Source organism: Pogona vitticeps, chromosome 1 (genome assembly GCF_051106095.1).
Source record: "Pogona vitticeps strain Pit_001003342236 chromosome 1, PviZW2.1, whole genome shotgun sequence".
Classification (NCBI taxonomy): Eukaryota; Metazoa; Chordata; class Lepidosauria; order Squamata; family Agamidae; genus Pogona; species Pogona vitticeps.
Window position 1 is genome coordinate 32,971,087 of NC_135783.1, and position 27,902 is coordinate 32,998,988.

Sequence of the window (27,902 nt, forward strand, 5' to 3'; positions counted from 1 at the left end):
GCGGCCATTTTGGGGCTTCCGGTGGCCATTTTGAAACCGCCGAACAGCTTATCCGTGGCTTCGTTTTGCGAAGATCGGTAACCGAAACGCTTACCGATCTTCGCAAAGCGATTTTCAGCCATAGGGGCCATCGGTAAGCGATCGCATTAGCGATCCAAAAAAATGGATCGCTATGCAATTTCGTTATTATACGGTGCGCTCGTTGAGCGAGGCACCACTGTATTTATTTATTTATTTATTTATTTATTTATTTATTTATTTATTTATTTATTTAGCTTATATGCTGCCCATTTAGACATAGTCTACTCTAGGCGGCTCACAAACACATAAGAACAATCAATATAAGGTAACGGTTCCCGACATTAACTCAAAACAGAATAGATAAAGAGAATTACGTAGAGTCTGGAGGGAAGGCCTGTCTATATAACCAGGTCTTGAGTTGGTTTTTGAAAATGTCCAGTGAGGGGGCCAGATGAATCTTGTTGGGGAGTGTGTTCCAAAGCCTGGGAGCCACTGCCGAGAAGGCCCGGTGTCTTGTTTTTTCTTTTTAAAATGCTGCAAATTGGTTGGGTGATATACTAGAGGGAGGCCTGTCACATCAACCAATTCCGGATAGGTCCCGGACTATACGGAAAACTTCCACCTGGTGATTTGAAGACTCACTTATCCGGTTAGCGAGGTGAGCTCAACTAGCAGCCCTTATCTTGGCAAGATAACGGTTAGTTGTGACCCTAACAGTTACCTTATTGTGATCCGTCGGTTTAAATTAAAATAAAATTCAACTTGTAATTAAAACAGGGACAAATTTAATGTAAGGAGAAAATATTATATTATGATGACACATATATGGATACTTACTCATGATGATGAGACTCTTGGGACAAGTGTACAGTTTTCTTGTTGCTGCATGAGCCTGGAGTAGTAATCTAAAAGAAGAATAAGCAAGTTTTACAAGTTGTGTAGAGGAATTTAAGCACACACAACAGTTACTGTATGGAAAATACGGAGACTCTTGCAGAGTGCGGGCAGCATACAAGTCGAATGGCTCAATCAATCAGTCAATCAGTCAGTCAGTCAGTCAGTCAGTCAGTCAGTCAGTCAGTCAGTGAATCAATCAATCAAATACCTATTTTCCAATACTCCAACCATCTGATAAGCTCCATAATGTAAAGAAGCTATTTATTAATTGTTACCCATAAATATGGGGAAAGTCATAATTATGAGAACTTGTCAGGTATTGAGAAAATAGTTCATATGAAATTGTGAGCAGGAACAGAATTCTAGCCATGCTCCCTGCCTGTCACTGTCTCTGTCTGGAGAAGGACAACCTGGAGAGGACCCATGGAATTTCTCCATTCAATCAGCAACCAAGTTTTCTAATAATATGTAGAAGCTTCCTTGTTCAAGTAGTCATTCTTTCCATGGAGAAAGTGACAGGCGGGAAGGGAATTATAATCTCTCCCTGCTTATGCTTTCAAACTAACCGTTTCTTGAATGCCTGGAACAGGGCTATTGCTTTTCATTCTGTGATCCAGATGATGAATTCAAAGTACAATTAAGCAAATAAAGTCAGATGTCAACTTGCATTAAAGGTAACGTTTGGGCGATTATGTCCATTCATTAGTTCCCTAGAACTCCTCCTTTTCTAGATTTTTAAAGAATTCTCATGAGTTATAGCATCTTTATTGAGTCTTTACCACTGACTCAGGAACATTTTGGACTCTTTACAGTTTAAAACAGTATGAAGTACAATATTTATGCAATTTTCAGGCAATGATAGAAACATTTTATCCTATAGAATTGGTAGGAAAAATGGCAGGAAGTACAGTACAAAAATAGTGGAACTAGAAGACTGAAAAGGGCAGATTGCTTTAAGGGCCATCTACCAGTCTCCCTCACACTTTTGAGCTTTGGACGCCACACAGTAGCTCCTCAGGATGCACTATTTATTCACAACTAGAATAACCTCCTATGACACTCATATCATTATCTTCCCATCTGTTCAATCTATACACAGAACATAACATATAAACAACTGGATTAAATTCAAATGAAGGCAGTACAAGCACTGGCAGAACAAACAAGTAATTTAACATATATAGATGATACGATATTACTGACAGAAAAAGCAATGACTTAAAATGATACTGATGAAGGTGAAAGGAAAAAGTGTTAAAGCAAGATTACAGTTCAATATTAAGAGAAAAATCATATCTACAGAAGAAAAATACATAATGTTAAAAATAAAAAATGAATTTATTAAATTTTTTGGTCATTAATTCATAGAATCACTACCACTCAGATGTAACTTATTGGAACCTAATAACATAAAAATGATAAAAAATAACTAAACATGTGAAAAATAAATTTGGCATTCCAAAGTAATTTGGAAGAAATACAGAGATGATGGATTTATTTGTGAAATGAAGTTTGCAAACAATGATTAATTTTTAAAAAATACATATTGTTTTTTAAAAACCAGATGACTAGGGCATCAAAGCACAACAAGAAAATCCAGAAAAGGTAATGAAATATAGCCATTGTGATATGGTAAGCCCAAAGAAGACACTAATGCTCTCCTGCTGTAGCAGAAGCAGACATTTTAGGTGGTGAAGCTCCTCAATTTAATAGAAGTCTGAGAAAAGGTGTTCAATGGAAATCTGCCATGCAAATTAAGCACTATGAAACACAACTGCTATATTATTATTATTGCTATTAAAAGGCAAGACATTTTGTATTGGACATCACCTTCTATACATACTTAGACATGTACTAGGAGGGATGAGCAGAATGAACATAACAGTAATTTGCACATGCAATAGCACTTTTTATTGCACCAAATAATGCTTGCTATGAAATCTAAGTGCACATATATGCAGTTGTTTTCTACCGCTAACTACGTATGGGCTGTATTTCTCCTACAAACAATTTTCTGCAGTGTCTGACATACAGTATGTAAAGGAATCTGAACTGGGACAGGACATAACCCATGTGTGGGCTAGCAGTCTCTACTGATTTGAATCCAATGATTTACAAAGTATGCTTCAGCATTTCTTCTAAGATACACTTACGTTATCTTAACATCATAAGGGATTCACTGGTAAAGGTTTCTTATGGTTTACTACATAAGTAGGCAGCCTTGTGACCTCTGGGTCACTGACAGTGTTGGCCAAGGCTTATGTAGTCAAAATTATCTGTGGAGAATCACAGCATGTTATCTAATGATATCACTGTAGTAATGCAAATTCTGCTGTGCTAGTGGTTGCGCATTTTATAGGTAACACAAATGTGACATCCAATACCATTATTATTGTGTAATGTGGCAAAAATGTGACTGTCCCCATCTTTCATGTCATGTTGCTGCTTATTGTGGGCAGGTAAGGGCTATGGTACTTGTTTTAAGAGGTTAATATCAGGCATTCCCCTAGCCTGGCTTTCCATGAAGTCATTCTTGTGCTAATGATGTTTATGCTGCATCTCTATGAACTGGATTTTCTTTATCAGGTATCTTGCTAAAGAGTGTTCCTGATGGTTTCTTAGGAGAAGAGGTCTGCCATCTCCCAGGAGGGGAGGTTACCTGCCTTTGCTGTTTGCTCCCAGCTTTTAGCATGCAGCTTCAATAAGGTAAATCTAGTTTACAAAAATTCATAAGTAGCCCACTTGGCTTCAGCCTTCTTTGAGTAAGGAGCTGACTAAGTAGTTAAGAAATTTTTGCACCTCAGAGAATGACTCCTGCTGGGCCACGGAATCCCACACAGCACCTTGCCAGAATGTGTGAGCTTACTTTGTAATGAGTCCTTGTTCATCATCAAGTACCGTATTTTTTGCTGCATAAGACGCACCTGACCTTAAGACGCATATAATTTTTAGAGGAGGAAAACAGGGAAAATATATTCTGAACCAAATAGTGTAATAAAATATTTAATAAACTATAACAGAATAACATTTGAACCATGTAAAGTGAACAGCAGTCAACAGTGGCATTAAGAATCACTACCACTGTCATTAACAAATGGAGAGACTTAAAGCTTTGTGTACTCTAGTTTATGTACCATAAATTTATGTACCATAAACTTAATTCAAGTACATATAGACCATTATCAGCCAGTGTTAAGACCTATACCACTCTACCTATATTTTACATTTCCTTTCATCCACCTCCTCCCCATGCTTATAGAAATGTCTCAATGACAGATGAGATTGTTGTGCAACTCTGCCCAGCTACAGCTCAAGCCTATATTAAGTTAGAAATGGTTTGTCTGATTTGGCACTGCATTGAGAGGTCCGTTTTAGTTGTGTGGAGGATAAATAGTGGAATTAAGCTATTTAACAGCTGGTTTTCCTTATTTACTTTAGGTTATGCAAAAGAACAGCAACACAAAGCTTAACCTGATCCCATTCACCAGCAGTAGCACATGCTCAGCATAAGATCACATCTCAATTTTCTGACATAATTGAACGTTTAGAGCATGTGAGGCACAACAGGTTAGGCCACACAAAGCCATGAAGAATGTTCTTGACGAGCCAAAAAAACTGAATACAAACTATAGTAGCTGAAATCAGGAAGCAGGTACTGTAATCCAGTTAGAAGTCATGAGGCACAGTTAGTTTCCTTGCTGCAACACCCTTTGAAAATACATTCTCTATTAGATGCCCAGAACTAGTCGAAAAGTTTGCACGTTGAATTCAAATTTCCCATAGAAATGCATTGAAAATTAATGCATTTTTATGGGGGGGGGGAGATCAGAAACTTTAAAAAACTTAAAAGAAAGTCACTTATCAGGTACTGTAGACTGAGCCTGGCTCTTCACAGTGCCTTGGTAGACCCCAGAACAGCCAAAAAAGAGCCCCAAACAGCTAAAAGCCAGCAGGTAGCAGGCAGCCATTTTGTGCTCTTCTCCGCTCCTGCTCCTTTCCCCTCCCCTCTCCCCACCTAACAGCTGATCAGCCCTGGTCTGAATGGCTTCCCAGGCAGCTTTTAAAGCAAGTACTGGTATGCACGTTTCTACACAAGCAGGTTTCAACTCAAATGGAACATCTATTCACCCAAGCACTAACCCCAAACAAACAGCTTTTAAACTAAATTTTACATTTCAAAACGACAATACCAGGCAGCCCCAGGTCTCTCTCCCAGCTCTCTAACTGCTTGGACTAGCAAGGAAGCAGACAAGCAGCCTCTTCACTAACTGAAAGTTTGAATTTCCCCGCTTTTCCTGCCTTCCCTGCATATTAGGTATGCTAATATCTATGCACTGGAGGATTGTGGGAGGAACATCCAGCCCCTGATGGGGGTCCTGTGGGGCACCCCAAAACACTGAGGAGCTCTCTTGGCCTCTTTCGGGACTGGGGCTGTGCAGCCCTGTTCTGATCAGGAAGTGCTGCCAGGGGGGTCACCATGTCTTTGGGGGACAGGGCACAGAAAGGGGCAGGACGTTCAGGGGCCATTCCAACTCATACCTGGCAGGGGAGATACCATGATCATCAAAGTGGTTTTCCCAGGGTGAGGCTCATCTATTGCACTTTGGATGTGCTGACCCCTGTGACTTCCCAAAATGTGGGAAAATCAACTGCCTAAGTGGGGGACTGTGTTTGTGGTTTCCTCTGGTCTTTCTAGAATCACTCTTTCCCCTTTGGTCCTTGGCGGTTTTCACTGCCTGCTGCCATAGGCCTGTTGGCCTTGCTGGTTTTCCAGGTGGACTCCAGGAAGCAGATCCTGGAAAGCCAGCAGTGCAGAATGGTGAGGTCCAAACAGCCAGTTCAGAGGCCTCCCAGCATGGCAGTGGGAGGCTTCTGGGTGGTGGTGGTTGAACCCTTTTTTACTGTATTCGCACCACAAGACGCACATACTTTCTCCCCCATTATTTGGGGGGGGGAGTGAGTCTTATGGAGCGAAAAATACAGTATTTGTGAGGCCTTGTTCAAAAACCAAAATCAAGGAAACAAACTGCACAACCACTTAAGTAACAGATTGAGCAACTGGTTGTAAAACTACATGCACAATGGTATCATTCAGCACAACTAGAGGGGATTTCCACTCAATTAACATTATGCTGCATTTAGGCCAAAGTCGCCTGGTCTGGTGTAAGCATCTGCCATTGAGCACAGGAATACACACAAAATGCCTTCTCATACGGCATGTCAAAAAGTCTGGTTACATCCTAGCACACAATACTTCAGATTCTACTAGAAAAGAAATTAAAATCACAGGATTTTCCTTCATAGTATAAATACAGAAATCAAATGTTTTATTTTCATATCTGACATACTGTACATACTGAAAAGAAACCTCTCTCTGCAAGAAATTCATACTATTTAAAGTTCTAAGGATTTTGAAAGTAAAAATGCAACTTGTATAGCCTTCTGATTATAACATTAACTCTACAGTTACTTTAACACTGGAGGCAAACATTTGGCTCAGCTCTTGAGTTGCATCCTGCATTAATCTCAAAATGAGGTTTTCATGCTATTCCAGTGGGCATCCCTGGAATATAGTAATCCATTTTCTACACTGTGGCTATAAGAAAAGCCGACTGTGCCTATGTCATGCTTTGTTAGTGGTTCATGATCACATTATCTCATGGTGGACCTGACACTTTTATTCAGTTTACAGTATGTTCTGTGTACAGGCAACTTATTTCCTTTGCCAGGGCTGCTGACAACCTTTTCCACACTATATTAATCTTGTTTACTGACTTTATCTTGGTACAAATATCAGAAAACTGAACTTTTTATCTCACTGAGAAAATAAACAACATGTTGACAGAAGCAGAAGCTATTTTCTGGACTAAAATTGGTTGTTTACCTCTAGCCATAGTTATGGAAAAATGTTTTATGTCTCCAGCTTGCACAAAATACATAATCCATAATTTAATAAATGTGGAAATTCCTTGGAAAGTCATTCAGAAACACTGGAAGGGATAAGGACAATATGAACACAAAACAAAAATACAGTTTGTAGATAATTTACAAATAAAAATAAAGGATGTTTAATCTAGTCATCAACTGACTAGAGTTCAGATTTCTTCAACCTACCCAATCATAGGGTTTTCATTACCATGATTTAGAATTGTAATTGATTTTCTAGCATCCAACAATTAAAGAAGGTAAAAATACCTTGGGGAAATAAAAGCTCATGTTGAAGACCTCTTTTGTTGCTTACCCCTAAGAATCCCAAACAGGTGAAGAGCTAATAAAGGTTATCTGTACAACTGATCAAGATGTGACAATGCAAAAGCATGAGGCAGACAGGACAAAACATGGCATTCCACATATTGATGGTTGAACAACTTCCACTGGCCACAGCTAGCATGGCTAGTGATGAAGAATGTTGTGAGGTTCACTGGAAGGTATAATTTGTCCATGACTGATATAAATCTGGGGATCATCAGCATACATGTAGCTGAAGTAGAGGATTTTTTGTGAGGGGGCAGGAGTTTTGTTAACAGATGGCATTGTCAAATTTTCAAAGTGTAGCTTTAGAGAAGAAAGGCTATAATATATGTACCTAAATAAATGTTTTAATCGATCCTAATTCTAAATTTTAGTCAGAGAAAAAAGAAAAGTGTGCTATGTAAGGGGGGGGAATGGAAGTTACAAAGACAATTGTTGGCAGGGTCAGACCACATAATATTTCTGTGTTTAGACTGTACACAAATCTAAAGAAGGCAAAATATATTGTCAAATTAGTGTCCAGCTTCATGTAGCACACTGTGAGTGGCCTCTACTGGCTAACCAAGGTCTATAAAAGTCACCTTGTTGTCTATTATTATGATGGCAGATTCTAAATGACTCAACAAATACCTGAGGTTTACTTTATTCATCAACTTATAAAGAAGCAAAAACAATACTTTGAATGTAACCCACTTTTTGTAATATTATGACATAAATAAGATAACTATATAGAACTATAGAGATGCACATGTTAAAAATATTTCCCAGAAATAACAAGACAAATTAATACTTTATGGGAGCGAGGTGAATCAGTACGAGAACAGTGAGCAAATATTTTAACTACACTAGCACTGGTGATTACAACTAAACACAAACTGCTGCTATTGTATCATTCAAACTTCTGTTCCTAGTTTTATTATTTATTTCCATTGTTAATCACAATAAATGACATAATAATAATTTTTGAAGGCTGCTATTTACATTCCACATAATGATCCAAACTATTTATTTTGGTGACTGCAGAGAACATTTGGAAAATAACACTGTACTTGGAAAACAACCTTCCATGTGCACCAAAATGAAAAATAAACACACACAACGAAACAAAATATCTGTATAAATCATACATTTCAGGAAAAAAAACTTCACCATTTAAAGAATCCTGAAAGATGTTACTGAGGGAGTTAAGATGATCTGTTTTCTCTACTCAAGTGACAGCTGGGAGGGTTTGGAAGATGCTTTGCCCTCACTACTGTTGCTGGCTTGGGAAGGAGTGATGTATTTCCATAAATGTCTGGAAGCAGTGGAAACTAGAGTAGGCCATCAGGCCGCCCTTTGTTTCTTTAGGTGCTAATGACACCCAACAATCACAGTGACAGATAATCTCTCCCCCTTATCACAACCATACACCCACAACAAAAAACACGCTGATCACCATAATCACCCAATCTCCTGAAAAGAAAAAAGCTGATCCCACAACTATAAATACTCAGATATCCCACAAAACTGCACCACAGCACAGACAGAATTCTGACTCCTGTCCTCTGAAGATGCCGGCCACTGAGACTGGCAAAACGTTAGGAAGAAAAACCTCAAGAACATGATCAGATAGCCCAAAAAACCTACAACAACCATCAATTAAAAGAAAACTTCTTGTTTTGTATTTATCAGAAAATAGATGTTGAACAAAGGATGGTATCTTCCTCTAATCTGATCAAATAAAGGAAAGCAGAAGTATGCCTGCACATGGCTTCTTCCAGGATGGATAAACCAATACTCCACCAGACAAAAGTCTGAATCCAACAGCTTTCATAGTGTCTGCGGAAGCAGCAAAAAACCCCAACGGCTCCCCCAATTAACCTGCTCAAGAGGTCTACGAAAATTCTCCAAAGCAGGTTTGTAATGTTTAAGGAAAACGGGATCACCATGGACCAAGCTTGTTCCTACCACCACAGCCCTCTAAGGCAGGTTTTGGTGTGTGTGGGCTGCATGAGAGTGAGATGCATCTGATGAAAGTCCATAAAGGCCTATGCCACATGAAACATGTTTGACAGTCATGTCCAACAACTCCTTGTCATTATTTACTGGAAGAGTAAATTAATCCATTAAAATAATTCGGCAACTGAGTAGGAATTTAAGATATCACACTTTTGAGTAAATACAGATGTAGTCCCAGAAATTTTAAGCAAAAAATATAACACTATGAACCATTAGTAAATTATAACCTGACATTCAAATCTTATCTTAAGAACACCTATGTGGGAATTCCAACATAATGTACCTGTATTACAACAATGCCCCATACACCAATTCTCAATGCATTTATTTTGATGATGATGATGATTTTGCTTCAAGCAAGCATCCCTCAAATTGCAGGCTTGCTCTTTCAGTCAGTATGGAATTATGCACTTGATTCTACCATTCCCTTAATTGCACCCTATTAAGGAGAATATTGTCAGACTTAAATGACTAATGATGCCAAAAGGTGACTTCAGTTGTAAGAAATATTATTTTGCCGACACACTGCATGGTACTCTGGGATATTTCTAATGTTATTTCAGAATTATACTTCACTTCAGAATTCAGTCCCATTATCTTGACTGCTCAAAATTGTTCACAGGGTTATCTAGCTGACATATAAGATAACCCTCCATCTCACTAGACACCACTGGGATATGACACGCTGACCCACAGTAAGCCTTGATTATTAGCCTGAAATATATACCAAACAAAAAGGGACTTCTAGCTGAAGAATGGCTTTACAAAAACTTTCTCTCTCTCTCTCGTGTATGTGTTTATACCTGTAATATTATTTCATGTTTTATAACATATCCAGTAAATCTTTCTCTCTCTGTGTGTGTTACTAGTTAGTTTACTAGTGTGTTACACTAATCATTTATTTTAACTATCTCCAGCACATACTAGAGATATTTTAAGCCTCTCTCTTTCTTGCCTGTACACTAATCTCTCTTGTACACTAATCAATTTACTGGAGTTGCTTTAAAACATGAAATAATATTACAAGTTTATATTCTTTTCTTTAACAAATGTACTTAGAACCAAGTCCTGATGCTTTCAACGGAATCTACTTCTTCAAAATAATTTTTTTAAATGTAACAAGCAGACACATGAAAATCCATTTCAGAGTAAACAGAAAAAGGATTGCAGCATTTTGGGGGATTATTTAATGCTGCTTGTATTTGCTGGAAAGATATTTCACAGTTTATGTGCGCCATATTGATTCTTTGAAAAAGGACTATTTCTTTTTATGAATACATACCAAAGGGAATCCTTCTGTCCATTCTAAAAATTACGAAGCAATAGTCTCAAATTAATTTATGGATCTAAGAGCTTTTTTTGGGGGGGGATGGAATTAACCTATTCCAGCCTTCTAATCAGGACAGGTGAATCAGCTTAAAAACTATTATTACAATGGTCTACACTGGTAACACCACTCTTAGTCATTGTTTTATGAAAAATGCAGACTGACTAATAATTTTGTGATAAACCTTCACATCAAGAAGGTCTATAGAGATTTGAACCTCCTAAGCCATTCACCAGAACTAGCTGATAATCACACCATAATCTAGGGGCTTTTAAACAATTGAATATTAACTGCATTGCTGAAACATGCTGGGGAGAACCCTGAATGTAACTTTATTACTATTCATTGTGATGATACAGTGGGCCCTCTACTTACGAACTTAATCCGTTCCGGAAGGAAGTTGTAAATCAAAAAGTTTGTAAGTCGAATCAGCATTTCCCATAGGAATGCACTGAAAACCAATTAATCCGTTCCGGCTGTTTCTGGTTCTTAAGTCAAACAGCGGTTTGTAACTCGAATCATTAGTTCCCATAGGAACTAATGCAAAGTCGGTTAATCCGTTCCTACCACTAGGGGCAGATTTTTCCCCTTTTTTTCCTTTTAACCTAAGATGACTTAGGTTTTTAAAAAAGGAAAGAAAAGAGGGAGGGAAGGGGGGGACAGACATCTTTTCAACAGAACACCTTGAAAAGCACATTTTCAGCCAAGACAAGCACCTTTGGGGGGGGGGAAGGGACAGCAAATAAGAGAGGGAACAAGACCTTTCAGACAACAGAACACCTTGAAAAACACTCCTCAGCACAAACAGAGACATGGCTCTGAACTCCATTTTTACCCTGCTTGCAAGCAGGCTTTCTTCCCAACAGAATTCCTCAGTTCAAAGAGAGACATGGCTCTGAACTCCATTTTTACCCTGCTTGCAAGCAGGCTTTCTTCCCAAAAGAATTCCTCAGCACAAAGAGAGACATGGGTCCACATTTTATCCAGACAGATTCAGAACACACACACACCCCAGAGACACACACAGCAAGGAAAGATTCCAGCAAGCATGCAGCCATTTTAAAACTGTAAAATCTACCCAGCAAGACCAATCAGAGCTCAGAAACCCCCCACCTAGCCCTTACCCCCCCACCAATGAGCTGCAAAAAACCCTGTACAGTAAAGTAAAAACATACTGTAGTTTACTCACCCAGAACAGGCAGTCTCTATGCTTAAAAAAAGAATATCAAAAATTAAAAAATCCAAAAAAATTTTAAAAGCCAAAAAAATTAGAATACTGTACTGTACTGTCCGTACAGCGCTGTACCAGTACCAGGCAGTACGAGGCAGTCTGAAGACTGTCTCTTTATCCACTCTGTAAATGCTGGGAAGAGCGAGGAAGCAGACAACCACCCTCTTTGCTGGCCAACGGTTAACTGAAAGTTCAAATTTCGCTCTTTCCCCACCTCTCTCACTGTTTTTTTTTGTTCGTAACTCGAACCACAGGTTTGTAAGTAGGGCCCACTGTTTCTATGGATCGCGTTCGTAACTTGGGCAATGTTCGTAAGTAGGGCCTGCTGTTTTCTATGAGATTGGGTTCGTAACTTGAAACGTTCGTAACTAGGGCCATTCGTAAGTAGAGGGCCCACTGTACTTCACAAAACAATACTAACACATAAAGAACAATAAAATATGGTCTGGTAATGGAAGAAGAAAGGAATTATGGTTTCTGCAAAGTCATACTCATTTTTCTGAAAGTGATTCAAAGACCAAGCAACTCCAGTCAAAGGCAAACCAGTGAGTCTAAAAAAGCAAGCAATATAACAGAAAGTCTATCAAACATGATTTGAAACAGTGGCCACAATCATATGCAATTAAATTTAATGAGATCACATCGAAAGATTTGAGATTTTAAAGGCATGTACTAGGAATCCAGACTGAAAAAAATATGAATTTTCATACATATGAAATGTGAAATATCCATACCTTGATTCCTTATAAGAATAAAACAAAATCTTATATCCTTCTCACTCACAGTATTATTCTGTCAGAAGCACTTTGTATCTTTGTAACATTGTAATAAAGCAACAATGAAATACCTCAGTGAACATTATTCAATTCCTAAAATAAGTAACCATTGCTGCATTCTAAATCTCTTATACAGGTCCTTGGGGTGGAGAGGAGATCAGCTTTGCTACTAAAACCTGTCCATCTTGCCAGCTGTTGAAAGTGGCTTGACAGTTCCAAATCACTATAAACCATGCGACAAGGCAAGCTTATTTCACACCAGAAATCAGATTTGGATTCCACCTGCTTCTCCTTTTCATTAAATTGTTCATGGACAGAGCATCATGACAGAATACCCAGAAAACATGTTGTCATGCCATGTGCTAGTACCTCACTGTTGACAGACATCTGACCTGACACATCTACAAACATCTAGAAGGGTGTGTGTTTGTCTGTGAGATGTTTTATTCAAAACCTTTCTATTTCACAATGGTGTGTGTGTGTGTGTGTGTGTGTGTGTGTGTGTGTGTGTGTGAGAGAGAGAGAGAGAGAGAGAGAGAGAGAGAGAGAGAGTACGTGCGTGCATGTCGGGGTGTGTGTGGGGAGATGCAGAGCAGGAAGCCAAACTTAAGATGTCAGGGACACAAGTTTTAGTGCTGTTCTTCCTGAAGTAGAAATTAAGTATTGTTTTAACTTCTAGAGGGTCAACAAAGCACACACAACTCTTGAAAATGACACAAGCTCTCCTCCCTGCTAAGAAAAGCTAGAAGGTTTGCAAGTTAAAAGTCTACATTTTTGCCAAGGCTGACACAGAAGGAGAGGAGGGGAGAAAGAAGGAGAGGAGGGGAGAAAGGTCCAGCAGAATCAGAAGAGCAAGGGAGCCCTATGGAGAACAGCAACAAACGACACGGAGACCTTTAAAAGTTAATATCTAAGCATTCATGCTCAGAGCAGAAAACTATGAGAAGCTAGTATACAGATGTGAGGAGTTATGTTTGGAAAACAATCCTTCATTATTCTCAACTTATTAAAAATGAAACCTTTAAATTACTCTGAAGGGTCCACTCTTTTAAAAAAAAATTTTTAAAAAATAAAAAATCACCACCCTGCCTCTACCTGATCTATTTTTCCAAATACACTTAGCTTGCCATATTTTTCTCTTTATACCTGCTCATCTCCCACCTGTTAAGGGGAAGGTATGCAAGGGTCTCTTGCTGCCACCTGCTACACCTTGGAGGAAAAGCCTAAACCCAGAGTAGTGAATCCACTGTATTTTGTAATAGACAGATATGGCACTGTTGGATGGATTTATACCTGGCTAAAAGGTGGTACCCAAAAAGTGCTCACTAAGGATTACTCATTATCTTAGAGAGAAGGGACAAGTAAGGTGCCACAGGGTTCTATCTTGAGCCAACTCTTCAACAGCTTTACAAATGGCATGTTTAACCTGCAGAAAAATGAGAGGTGATGACAGCCATCTTCTAATTTTTGAGGGACTATCACATGGAAGGTGGAGCAAGCTTGTTTCCTACAGCTCCAGAGGGAAAAACACAAGTAATAAATTCAAAATATGACAAAGGAGATTTAGAGTAAACTTCTTAACATTGGGGATTGAAAATAAAACAGCCAACATTATAATGCCATTGTACAAGATGTTGGTAAGGCTGCACCTGGAGTATTGCGTACAGTTCTGGTTGCCGCACCTCAAAAAAGACATCGTGGAACTGGAAAAGGTGCAGAAGAGAGCAACTAAAATGATTACCTTATGAGGAAAGGCTACAACATTTGGGACTCTTTATTCTAGAGAAAAGGCGAGTGAAGGGGGACATGACTGAGACATATAAAATTATGCAGGGGATAGATAAAGTGGATAGAGGGAAGCTCTTTTCCCTCTCACACAATATTAGAACCAGGGGACATCCACTCAAATTGAATGTTGGGAGAGTGAAAAGAGTCAAAAGAAAATATTTCTTTATCCAGTGTGTTGTTAGTCTATGGAACTCTTTGCCACAGGATGTGGTGATGGCATCTGGCCTAGATGCCTTTAAAAGAGGACTGGACAGATTTCTGGAGGAAAAATCCATCGTAGGTTATAAGTCATGATGTGGATGTACAATCTTCAGGCTTAGAAGGAAGGTACCTTCAAATGCTAGATGCAGGGGAGGGGTATCAGGCGACAGGTATCTAGTTGTCTCATGTGCTCCAAAGCCACTTTGAGATACAGGAAGCTGGACTAAATGGGCCCTTGGCCTGATCCAGCAGGGCTCTTCTTATATTCTTATGTTAAGTAGAATGGATCCATTCAGTGATCCTACTCAAATAAAAACTAATATTTGGATTTAGCAAAGATCTGCAAGCAATGAAAGCTGCCTTGCATTTTGAGGTACCTCAAAATGCCAGGTGCAGGGGATGGGTATCAGGAGACAGGTATCTAGTTGTCTCATGTGCTCCCAAAGGCATCTGGTGGGGCCCCTATGAGATACAGGAAGCTGGACCAGATGGGCCCTTGCCCTGATCCAGCAGGCTCTTCTTATGTTCTTATGACATTAACAGCTGTTTGACAATGGACTACCTCAAAATGTGATGAAGATCCTTCATTGGAGTTTGGATGACAGAGATGGTTCATCTATGAATATTTATCTTCAGCAAGAGGAGGTTGCTGACTTTGGAGTCCCTTCAAGCTCTACAGTTCTGCCATTCTATGAAGGCACCTACACATATAAATACATCACGCTGGGGACTGATATCCATTTATTCATTTAAAGAAGTTGCTTACCATTTTTCTACTCAAACCAATTTACATTAGATCAGAATGACTAAAAACAGATTTAAAACATCTTTAAAATATTAAAAACTTACTTTAAAAAAAGATTCTCTAAGAGGCAGTACAAACCAATCAAAGCGACCAAAGATCCTTCAAAACAAGAGTTTTAGCCGCCTGCCAGAAGCACAAGAAAGGAGTCTGTGTAATATCCCTTGGGGGTTCTACCATGGGGGTGCTGGTACATAAAGAAATCCTTTACCTGTACCCAAAAAGAGCCTTCTTTGGAATGGGGGTGACACACAAAAAGGGTCACCGTTGAGGATCTCAAACTCCAGGCAGGTACACATGGGGGGGGGGTTGGTCTTTCTGATTCTCTAGTGGGCCTACTCCATGTATTTATTTGATTTATAGAACCTGTATTTATACCTGAGATACTAATGAGGGCAGACTGTAGAACAGCATTATTAGCATTGTATTTAATCACCCAAGGCTGCATGGTAAGCTATGGCTAATTTAAATGAAGAGTTATACATGTAAAGGTAAGAAACTCACAATACTAATTTTACAGATATCAGAAATGTACATAAATTGGTTGATTTGTATAATATTCTAATTTGTATAATATATCAGAGGGTAGTATACCAAAATCTTACATTTATCATTCTACATGATTTTTAAAGTGCATGTAATGTTCCACCATAACTGATGCCACTTTATTAATCCAATAAAGCCTATTTATGCAGTTTACTTAAGAAAAAAAATCTTCATTATTTTTCCAGATAAAGCATTATGGTACCTCATACTTTGCTATTCTGTTCTCTGCCATCTTTTTTGAGATGTAACCTTCATACAGTTTGATTTCACTGAGACTCATTGATCTGAAATTTAATAATGGTTTACATGTTGAAAATCCTCTCCCTCTCTCTGTGTGTAACTATTAATATCTTCTGTCTCCATGTACAACATTGCAACAGATTGACCAGTAGATGTTTTGAAAAGGGCAACTGCTACATTGTTCCCTTGGCACACCAGAATGGCAGGTCAAACTTTTGTTCCTCTTGTCCTACAAACAATTTTCAAGCCGACGCTCAATAAATAAATTTGGTCTCAGCACTCCCAATCAGAGCTGCACAATCCCCTCAGTAGCAGACCTATGATAAATGGACTTATTTTCCCAAATCAAACACTTGAATTTAAATTCAGATGAGTTAATGCAAAGGTCAACATTGTAATCAGTTCTTTTGATCTTTATAGAATTTCTAGAGTAATACATAATAAATCTGAAACAAGGCAATTTGCAGCTCTGTATGGGTGGCTGGTAATAAAAATCTTAACGATTAGAGCCTTTATGTACTTAGGGAACGTTTTATAGTAATGGCTATAGTGAGAACCTCAATGCAGGGGGAATGATGGCAATAGATAACACAGAAAGACATGATTGCTTGATTGTTTGTGGTTTATACAGTATGTGTTCATATATATTATAAAACAAATCACATATCTGTTGATGAGTTGAACAGTGCTATGCTCACTGCTATGTGCCTTTGGTAATTTGCAACCTTACAGCAGCTGGCTGCATAGTTCAGTGGTTTAGGTATCTGACTGTGGAACCAGAGGTTTGGAGTTTGATTCTCCATTGTTTCTCCTATGAGAAGAGCCAACCTATGTGTCTTGGGCAAGCTGCACAATCTCAGGGCACCTCCAGAAAAAAGGAATGGTAAACCACTTTTGTGTATTCTCTATGTAGAAAACTCAAAAAAGGTTGCCGTAAGTCAGAATTGACTTGACGGCACATAATTATTATTAATCTTATAGCTTAGTTGTATGCATATTTATTAAGAGGGAAGCCCCACTATGTTCTAGCACTGCATCTACTTGAACATATGAGACAAAAAAGCTCTACAGAGAACCATTAAAATTGCCCAGAATATCATCGGGCTCCAGCTACCAACCCTGGATGACATCTTCACATCCCGCTGTCTGAGGAAGTCACACAGCATCCTGAGAGACTCTTCCCATCCTGCTTATAACTTTTTTGAACTGTTACCGTCTGGCAGAAGATATAGAACAATTAAGACTCGGACCACACGTTTTCTAAATAGTTTTTATCCTAGAGCTATAATTGCAATTAATAATGAGCTTAAAGACCACCAGTAGTGAATAATTAGTTGGACTGTGTTACTTGGCCTGAGGTGTACATGTTTGTATTTTTAGTGGGGGACTTCTAGTGGGTGGGGAGTGTTTGGGGAATGTTATGTGTGTGCATGTGTCTGGTCTCTGGGTGTCTGTGAATTTCGTTGTATGGTATACTGTGTATATACTTACAATGACAATAAATTATATTATTATTATTATTATTAATATCTAAGCAGAAATGTGTAGGAAAGGGCAGTATTTTTCAATCAATTAATTCCAAATTCAAATTCCAAACCTGAAATCTCTTGCTAAATAGATGGAACAATTCAACAACAGTTTCTTATTTGATTTAGAATATTCTTATTTCATATAATACAGTAAAACTCTCAGAAAACATTAGAGAGAATGCAATACTCCAATATTACCTCTCTTACAGGGGAATTCTCTTTCCCCGGGTCTCAAGGTGCATGTTCTATGTTTTCTTCTTATGTTCTCCAGATATTATCATTTTTAAAACATACGTAAGTAATGCCTAGAAGATTCATTTACTTTTTACAAGGTAGAACTGAGAATATAACATTTGGGGTGCCTTGAATGGCAGGAAATATAAGCTTATGCCAAACAGGATGTTACTTTCCAACTTGCCAGGAACTGTTTGAGACTTAGGTAAAGGTTCCCCCTGACATTTAGTTCAGTTGTGTCCAACTCTAGTGAGTGAGCATCCCCGTCTCAAAGCAGTAGAGTCAACGTTTGTCCAAAGACAGTTTCCGTGGTCATGTGGCAAGTGTGACTAAACATGGAACACCGTTACCTTCCCACCGTGGTGGTACCTATTTATCTACTCCCATTTACATACTTTTTGAACTGCTAGGTTGGCAGGAGCTGGGACAAGCGACGGGAGCTCACTCCGTTATGTGGATTTGATCTTACGACTGCTGGTCTTCTGACCTTGCAGAACAGAGGCTTCTGCGGTTTAACCCACAACACCACCACATCCCCCCTAAGTTTGAGACTTAGCTAGGATTAAACCTAAGTTGTTGGTACAGAGATATCAGCAATCTCTGCTTGATGGCTATAACAATCTTTACTTTGGCCTTTATAGCTACATAAAAGCTGAATAAAAATCAGCATGTGTCATCACTGTAATGAAACTGGCTACTGCAACTTATCAAGGCAGCTTAGTGAAAAGTTTTTTCTGGGATTCAGCCAGGGTATACAGTACATATCTTCAAACAAGGTATTCTTGGATAATAATGTCTGATGGGGTGGGCTAGCCCATAAACTAGCATTCTAGCTTTACAAGTAAGGGGGAAAAATAAAATTATACATAAAAACAACAAAGAACACACAGGTCCATTCCATAGAGGATATGGCCACAAACCTGTCTCCCCACCCCCACCCTGAGACAACAAGAGTTTGGGATCAAGATCAATTCTTTACTGTCAAATGAATAACGAGAGTTCATTGAATTCAACTGATGAATCTTCAGGAAGAAAAACAGAACCTGATCTCAAGAGATTTTGGTCAAGATGATGTTGAGTTATTACTTGTATCACAGGCAGCCAAAAACTGTCTTTTACAATGTCATCCTGAGGACATTACCAATTGAAGTTCTTATAGTCATGAAGTTACGTGCTAAAATGAGACTATTTTAGTTTGCATGTTAACACAGTCATCACCTACACAGATGAGCAATGAAACAATCCAACATAGCCCTCAATAAATATCAAATGAATGCAACACATTTCCCTGGTTATCTCATATTAAGGAATTTCTAACCCCTGGCTCAGGCAGAAACTGCCAGTCTCCACCCCACTTTGCTCAGACAATTTCTGAAAATGATCCTATTATAAATGAAGAGGCCACACACTGCTAAAAGTGGAAAAGGTTTGCCAAAACCTATTTGATGTACGTCTGTCTTGACATTTTCTTCCATTGTCCCTACATTTTCCACATATATTCTCCACTACCACCAAGTGTTAAACAATCAGGTTCTCTGGTAATATTACTTTTTCTTCTCCTTTTGTTAGCAATTTGAGCCATACTTCTATAAAAATTGTTTAGTAAAATAATGGCACAAATGCTCCTTTTGCATCATCCAAAAATGACACAAGCATTTAATGCATGGGGATTGCCTGCAGTCCCAAGGCTATTTTGTGCCCCCTAGAGCCTGCCCAATTCCTTGCCTAGTTTCTGAGCTAGGATGTTTATTCTGAACAGTTTTTTAAAAAGCATTTCTGGTAACAGAGACCTCCTGGAGTCATACTTTTTTATTATTGCCCACTCACCCCCTAAAGTCAATCCTGGAAGTGGACATAAAGTACATTTTATCATTTCTGTATCTGTTTAAGTCTTCTGGGGGTGCTGAATCCCAAAATCTGGCCCCCAACCCCTACAAAGTTGCCCAATCCTGATTTAGCAAGCAGAAATGAGCAGGAGACTCTTATAATGGCATACTTGAGCTGAGCCAAAAGGGGGAAGAAAGGGCATTTTAGTAACATTGTCATTCTCTGTAAAAGAGAGAATTGGCAGTGGACTCTTTACAGTTTGCAGCACAAAGTAACTTAGCTAACTATTCATGTAGACCGTCTCTGAGGTGTGATGTGGTGTCCCTTCTTTGGGCCCTGATGACTAAAAAAAGTCGTATGGATTGGCAAAAAAACTTTGTTTCTAGATATGCAAAAGGCTAAGGACCTGCGAACATCCAGACTATGAAATGACTTCTCCAAGTCGCATGGAGGCGGTCAAAAACATGTACAGAGTAACAAGGGCTCATTCAGATGACAATCAGAAACCACCTTGGGTAAGAAGGAGAGGTCAAGGAACAGTGTTACTTTGTATTGATAAAAATGTAGGAAGGATGGATCACAAGCAAGGGAGCACAGTTCAGCAGCCCTACATGTGGTGACAGCCACCAGGAATACAGTTTTGTAGGAGAACAGCCTGAGACTGGAAGTCACCATTGATTTCAATTGGGGTTTCATTAATTGAGAGGAAAAAAATAAGAGACAGCTCTGGCTTCAGTGCTCTTTTGTCAGGGTAGACATTTTAGGCCTTCAAGAATCATTTGAGGACTAGATTTTGGAAGAAACAAGAGGCTGCAAAACGGAGTGGTGGTTGTGCAGGTATCTCAACCAAGTATACTTTAATGACTGAGTTAAGTCCTTGTTGTTTAATGCAGTGGTTCTTAACGTGGGCAATAATGCCCCCCAGGGGGTGATTTCATTTTTCAGGGGGGCGGTAGAATGAAAAGGGGCGGTGTCGGGGCGAAAGAACAGAAGGGGGCGGTAGGGGGCACTGGAGTGAGCCAAACCTGTGAAGACGACTGCAGCCGCAGTGCTGGCAGTAGATCTGGTGCTGCTGCCGCCGCCAGATAATCCAACTTTTTCTACCTGTCACGTCTTGCCTTTCTCCTTTAGGGGAGCACTGAGTGTGGATCGGGTGGAAGGAAGGGGTCTCTTGGGTTCTCATCCTCACCCCGTGAAGCGCTGCCTTGCACCCGGGTGGGGAGGTAGACTAGGTAGGTAGACTAGGTAGACTAGGTAGGTAGGTAGACTAGGTAGACTAGGTAGGTAGGTAGGTAGGTAGGTAGGTAGGTAGGTAGGTAGGTAGGTAGGTAGGTAAGATATCATCACCTCAGGGAGGGGGGAGATGATAACTTCCTCAATGGCTCAAGGGGGCGTTTCTTTCAAAAAGGTTAAGAACCACTGGTTTAATGTGTGCCACTTGGGAGGCAGAAGGTTTTTTCATCTACTTCTCGTCTACTCTGGTGAATTTTCCAGGCTGTCAATTTTAGGCAAAGTAAATCTAGATGACATATCATGCCCTACTCTTGAATAATTAGATCTTGAGTTATTGGAAAGTTTCAGATATGTGTTACAGTTTGTCTGAGGATGGCAACCAAGGTTTATGCAACCACCAAGGGACTATCAATGTTACATTGGTCTTGTCTCATCATAACTTCACCATGACTGCAGAGAAGAAGTATGAGGGGGGAAGAGATAAAATTTCTTCTGAGTCAATTGAACTGTAAAGGTATCCCCCAGTAACCCCCCCCAAGAGAAAAACTTTTTGTACTTTCTGTTGCTGTCGGTTGTAAATAAATCCACTTCTGGACATCTCCAGCAAACAAAGATGTCTTTGAACACTGCCAGAGACTTATGGGTCAAGGTTGTCTGTCAGCTGAGTACGTTGGTTTCCTGGTTCTCCTCCCCAACAACATGAATCATTAGTGATTAAAAATGTCTCTCCACGCATCATTCCTATAAACAGACCTCCATGTGCAAAAGGGACACTGGATTTGTTCCTCCCTCGTTTATGTAGTACACAATTGTGTTGTCTGTGGTCACTTGTACTACCTTGTCCTTGATTAGCTTATCAAACACTTAAAAAGCTTTTATCACAGCCAACATTTCCAATTTGTTTATGTTTAACCAGGTTTTGGCTTTGGACCAATGTGCATGAAGTAAGGCTCTCATCCGTTATTATTTGTATGTTACATCAGAGTTGTTTGAATGGCCTCCTCAGCAACAAGGATTCATTCATCCACCACAGGAGCTGCTCTGCAAGCTCCTCAGTAATACACAATTTCTTCTTGTCAAGACGTCAAAGGATGCCGGATACTAGAACTGAAGTGAATGCAACCATGAGGGACCATTGACATAGTTGATGCTGTAAGTCTCAGAAGTTTTTGAGCTGTTTGCTGTGACTGACACATTCAGCTGGAGTTTGTCTATCCTCTCTTGAGGCAGGTAAGCTCTTACTTTCTGGGAATTCTGGCTCCTATATACAGTACTGGATGCTTTGAACTGGTGTTAAATATTAGTTTTCTAAATTGGCCCAGAGACCTAGATCCAACAAAAGCTGTACAGTAAAGATTATACCCTTTTTCTGCCCTTTTCTTTGAGTTGACCACAATCAGTCAGTCATCTCCATATGGAAAAATGACTATGCTCCAAAGCCTGAGGTAAGCCATGACAAGTGTCATGCATTTCATTAAAACTCTGGCTGGTGTTGATGGGCCAAAAGCAAGCATCTTGAATTTGTAGATGTCATATCCCATGGTGAAATGTAGAAAATACTGTTGAACTGAATGGATAGTAATGTGGAAATACTTTAGATCTAGCACAGCAAAACAGCCTTTATGAGAAGTGGTAGAATTGCCTCCAATGCCACCATTCTGGATTTGTTGGTATCTATGTATGAGCTGACATCTCTCAAATCTAGAATGGGCCTTAAACCCCATCCTTTTGGAGAAAATAAAGTAATGGGATTAAAACATACTGTATAAACACACCAGAGGAACCTTTTTATTGCATCCTTATGCAGAAGATGTATTCGTGAAGGCTTTCACGGCCGGGATCTAATGGTTGTTGTGGGTTTTTCGGGCTTCTTGGCCGTGTTCTGAAAGTGGTTCTTCCTAACGTTTCGCCAGTCTCTGTGGCCGGCATCTTCAGAGGACAGCAAACTGTGCTCTGGGAGGCTGAGAGTGGGTGGAGTATTGTGTCCCAGTCCCCTCCGACTGGGACACAAGGTCTACAGAAAACCCACCCACACAGACAGGTACCTACACAAAAACTCGAACCACCACCCACGGCAAAAAAGAGGCATAATCAAAACACTGGCAGACCGTGCAAATCGGAACTGTGAAGCTCAGTTTCTCAACGCTGAACTCGACCACCTGAATTGGGCCCTACAGGCAAATGGCTACTCCAAAAATGAAATCACAAGAGCCATCAAACCAAGAAAACAACACGGAACTGAAGAAGAAAAACAGCCACCCACAAACAAAGTATTCCTGCCATACATCAAAGGGGCCACAGACCGCATGGGAAAACTTCTGGAAAAACACAACTTACAAACAGTATTCAAGCCCACCACAAAAATACAACAAATGTTACGGTCAGCAAAGGACAGAAGGGACCCCCTCACAACTGCAGGAGTATACCGGATACCTTGCAGTTGTGGCCAGGTATACATTGGAACCACAAAACGAAGCATCCACACCAGAATCAAAGAACATGAGAGACACTGCAGACTAAAACAACCAGAAAAATCTGCAGTAGCTGAACATGCCATAAAACAAACTGGACATGAAATTCTATTTCAAAATACTGAAATACTGGACAACACCAGCAATCATTACGTCAGACTGCACAGGGAAGCCATTGAAATCCACAAGCATCAACAAAACTTCAACTGGAAGGAGGAATGTCTGAAACTCCATAAAACCTGGCTCCCAGCTCTCAAAAACACAGAGTGCAAAAGGTCAATGAACTCCACCCAGCCATAAGGTCAAGGGATTACTGCACACAAAAAACCAGCTAACGACACCCATCAGCCACAGGGACAGATAATACCCCCTCTTGATCAAAACAATGCAGCCATAACAAAACACAATCAACCATTTCCTGATTAGGACAATAGCCTACCTCACCAACTAGCCTTCTCACAACCATAAATACTCCACCCACTCTCAGTCTCCCAGAGCACAGTTTGCTGTCCTCTGAAGATGCCGGCCACAGAGACTGGCGAAACGTTAGGAAGAACCACTTTCAGAACACGGCCAAGAAGCCCGAAAAACCCACAACAACTTATGCAGAAGAGTTGCATTTTCCTCTTGGAGGATCTGGAATGGTGGCATGGTCTTGAAGCACGCATGGGGTGGGGGATGGATGTGAATTCTATAGCATAGCCCTGCTGGGTTACGGTTAAGAAACAATTGTCATTGGTGATGATGTACCAGATGCTGATATATGGTGCTAAACAGGTGGTGGTGAAGTATTGACAAACTGCAGGGTGACAGTGGATCTCAACTGTTAAGAGGTCAAAGCTGCTGTTTGGATTTCCTGTAAGTGCATTTTGACGAGTTGGCTTGCCTTCTCTCTCTCTCTTTCTCTCTCCCAATTTTGGGTAGTCTGTTTGAGATACTGAGTAGTAGATGTGGAGATGGTGGTGGATTTGGTTGTTCTAAAGAGTATATAGTGTACGATGAAGAATAGGGCCTCCTCCAGAAAGAGTGGTAGGAACTTTGATGAGAATGTGGAGCAAAGTCTATATGTTTGACTTACTTTTTTTCCCGCCCTAGAGCTTGTTTATGATCATCCATTTTGATGTTGAAGGGCCATCCCTGCCAAAAGGTAAGTCCTTGCTGAGGCTTCTCAGGTCGTCTGAGATGCCTGTGGATCTGAGCCAGGAATAATGCCTGAGCACCACTGCTGCTGCCATGTTTCTGGCGGCACAGGTAGGTGGCCACTGAATGCATTTCCTGAGCCGCCAGAGCCGTGGCCTCCTGCTGAAAGGTCTGGGCCAAGGCTTTCCTTTCCTCTGGCAGACTATTGAGGAGCGGCTGCATTTTTCTCATGAGAATATATGGTAAGTGTGGCTGCAGGAGTAGACTCTTCTGCCTATAGTATCTATCCATTTTATGTCTCTTTCTGTTGTTGGGGGCTGTATTGGGTTGTTCTCTGGACCTTGTTCAGGAAGCCTAAACTATTTTGGAGTTGGGCTTAGGGTGCTTTAGGTTAGCCATTCTTAACTAGGACCATATGGCCCCCTGAGGAACCATGGCATATTTGAAGAGGTCCATAGACTGGAAACAATTCTCCACAGGCCACCTTAAAAGGTTTTTTTTTTAAATGGAACTCATACAATCTTGATACAGCCCATATTTCTTTCATACTGTGTTTATGGCAATGGCAAAAAAAAAAAAAAAAAAAAGGTTGGGAATGTCTGCTTCAGCTGAAATGTGGCTTCCTTATTGTGAATCTTACACCGATTCTCTACTTGCTGAGATGATGTAGGCAGACAGAGGTTTTTTGCCATGTTACATTCACAAGGTCTAGAACAGAGGGGACGATGCCAATCTGGACAGGAGGGGGTAGCATTTTTGTTGATTTTACCATATACCAGATCAGAGTATGGTGGATGGTGTTGCTGGATCTTGGGCTGGAGAGATTCTGCCATATGGAGGATAAGATCTGAACTGGATGTAAAGTCTTTGGAGGGAGACTGAATCGGGAGTCATGCCTAGTACGAAGGGCGAGTCATCAGAAAGTTCTGCAATGGATTCAGCTGAAGGACGTGCGACAGCGTCCAGAGCCTGAAGAGATTTCTCCCACAGATATGATCACAGGCAGATCTGCTGGTTACCGACAGTGACTCTGTTTTTTTTTTTTTTTTGCAGAATTAGCTATTTTGTGATTGGTACTAAGGCAGTACAAAATTTGTAATGCCTGTCCATGAGGGCGACTTCATTCTTGAAACCTGCACACCTTTTGGATTGAGCAAAAGAGACCATAAAAAGGCAAGAAAGTGTCATTAACCACTAACCTATTATAATTGACTATAATTATCAAACCATTTAAGAGAGGAAAGGAAGGTGCGCAGTGTGAGAGAGAGATGTAAGAGAATAAACTACAGTATATACAAACAATAAGTAAGCAGTGAAGAGGCTCTAAGACACTTTCAAAGTGTTCCCTTAGTTACAGTTAAGCAAAGAACTGAACAATGCCTTTATAGTGGGGAGCATGCATGGTGAAGAGGGTATGTCTTAATGTCATTTTTCTAGACTCTAGAAAATGCTGAGGATGTTTGAGCAGGTACAGCACTAACCCACAGGTAAGGGTTTCACAGAGAACAGAAGGAAAAACATACTCTTTTTCATTAATAAATGGAAGGGCGATTATGTTGATTGACAGAAGTGTATAATCTGACAGGATTTTGTATTTTTCTTTTAGGTCGTGAATTTGGTGTTTGTGCTACAATTGAGTTCAATGGCCAAACTCCCATCCGGAGAACCAAATCAAAAACAAGAACAATCCTAGAGAAGATTAAGAGGCATCCAGAGAAGTTTAACGAAACTGTAAATGAGAGGCTATCAGTAAAGAGATAGATTTTCCTGTTGGCAACAGGAACAAATCCAATATTCCCTCTTTACGGAACATATTTTATAAATGAGGTGGATAGAGTAAAGAATATGCATTAGGTTCACATATCTCTGAAATAACATGGAAAAATGACATCCCTGAAATAACATGGAAAGATGACATCCGCATTCAAACACAGCCAAGCACATATGCCAATTTTTGTAAAGACACAGATGAGGGCAGTGCTGTTCTGTCATTCAGCACTGGCAGCAGAGTGGACAGAAAGCAGTAGGTCAACTGGCTAAGCAGAAGGGGTATGTTGTCCCCTCTTCTTGTCACTTGAGGGGTAGAGGGCTCATTTGCATTTAGTAGAGATATATATCTTGGCTCATTTCATTATTTCAGGAGAGAACGAAAATGTCAGTTTTCTTCCTATCGCATAACATCATGAGAATTTTCTGCATTTTTCATATTTCAGTATTTTTTGGAAAAATTATAGGTTTTTGAGAAAAAGTTTATTTTGTGCATTTCCTATAAGTTGCATTCTGCATAAAATATAGTTTATTTATGCAAAATACAAGGTTTTTGAGTGGAGAAGCAAGGCTCTTCTAATGCTGCTGCTCCTACTTCCTATGCAGGAGGGAAAAAGGCTTATTTATTTGTTTAATTTTTAGGCTTCTTGTGGTTAACTGACAGTCCTTTCAATGGGGTGTCTCAACCTTTTAATCAAGCATGAGAAAAATATGTAAGTATTTGTTTTTTGTGTGTTTAGTGTTTAATGATAATATATAGCCAAATCTGACTGGCAGTGTGCTATTCTGAGATAATGTCCTCTTTGTTATTCATGATTGGCTGGGATCCTGTACTGAAGTAGTAAGAGGAATAATCACTACTAATAGAAGTGGAATCAGGGGAAATGTCTATGAACACATGTGAAAGAATCAAGGCAATGTTTGGTTTGCCTGCAGATTCTCATTGGTCTTCTTTATAAGAATGGCCTCTAAAACTGCTATGTCATGAAATTTGAAACTGAGGTTGTGATGCTGAAGCTACTCTATGCATGCAGAACTGTGCAATCTTTTAAAAATGATGTTCCCTTCTGATAAACACAGACTAGACTCCATTTAACAATAGTATTAGAAAGGTAAAACATTATAAGCAAAAAACAGATAAACAAACAAGCCTTGAACTAATTGTAAATTTGGGCATACTACTATCCACAATGGCAAGATGGAATAACCTCAGAACAAAGAAAGCAACAGGCACAATCAGTTCCCCAATTTTCCAAATAACAAAGTACATCTGCCTTCCCTGAAATCTGACATGCCTTCTGGGGGAAAACATACCACACTGACTGAGAACCAAGGATCCATGTTCCTAGCTCATTGATGGATGTACACAGTGGATGATTGCCTTAGACGTGAGTGTGCATTTACATCAGAATGCCCTTTTGTGCCTGAGTGATTCTAGATTAGAACCATTATATTTATTTATGGCAGAGCCATTGGGCATAAGGTAGGTTAAAAAACCTTAAGAGGAAGAGGAGGAGAAAGAACAACTGTCTATTGAACACTTCTGATGAGCACTACAAACTGCTAAATCTGGAAGGTAGTTTAAATTGAATATTGTGAAATCCCTTTTCCATAAAATAAAC

At 39.8% G+C, this 27,902-nt stretch overlaps 1 protein-coding gene and 1 pseudogene across 4 annotated transcripts in view; one reads left to right on the plus strand and one right to left on the minus strand.

Annotated features, from left to right (window-relative positions):
- The window catches only part of GPATCH2 (G-patch domain containing 2), a 132,842-nt gene that overhangs the window by 47,208 nt on the left and 57,732 nt on the right, over positions 1-27,902 (minus strand). For all 4 annotated transcript variants that reach the window (XM_072990356.2, XM_020805398.3, XM_020805397.3 and 1 more), the window contains exon 6: positions 859-926. In XM_072990356.2, the coding sequence (XP_072846457.2) occupies positions 859-926 (68 nt within the window). The remainder of the gene's footprint in view (positions 1-858; positions 927-27,902) is intronic.
- On the plus strand, positions 5,450-5,604 carry LOC140703395 (U1 spliceosomal RNA; annotated as a pseudogene).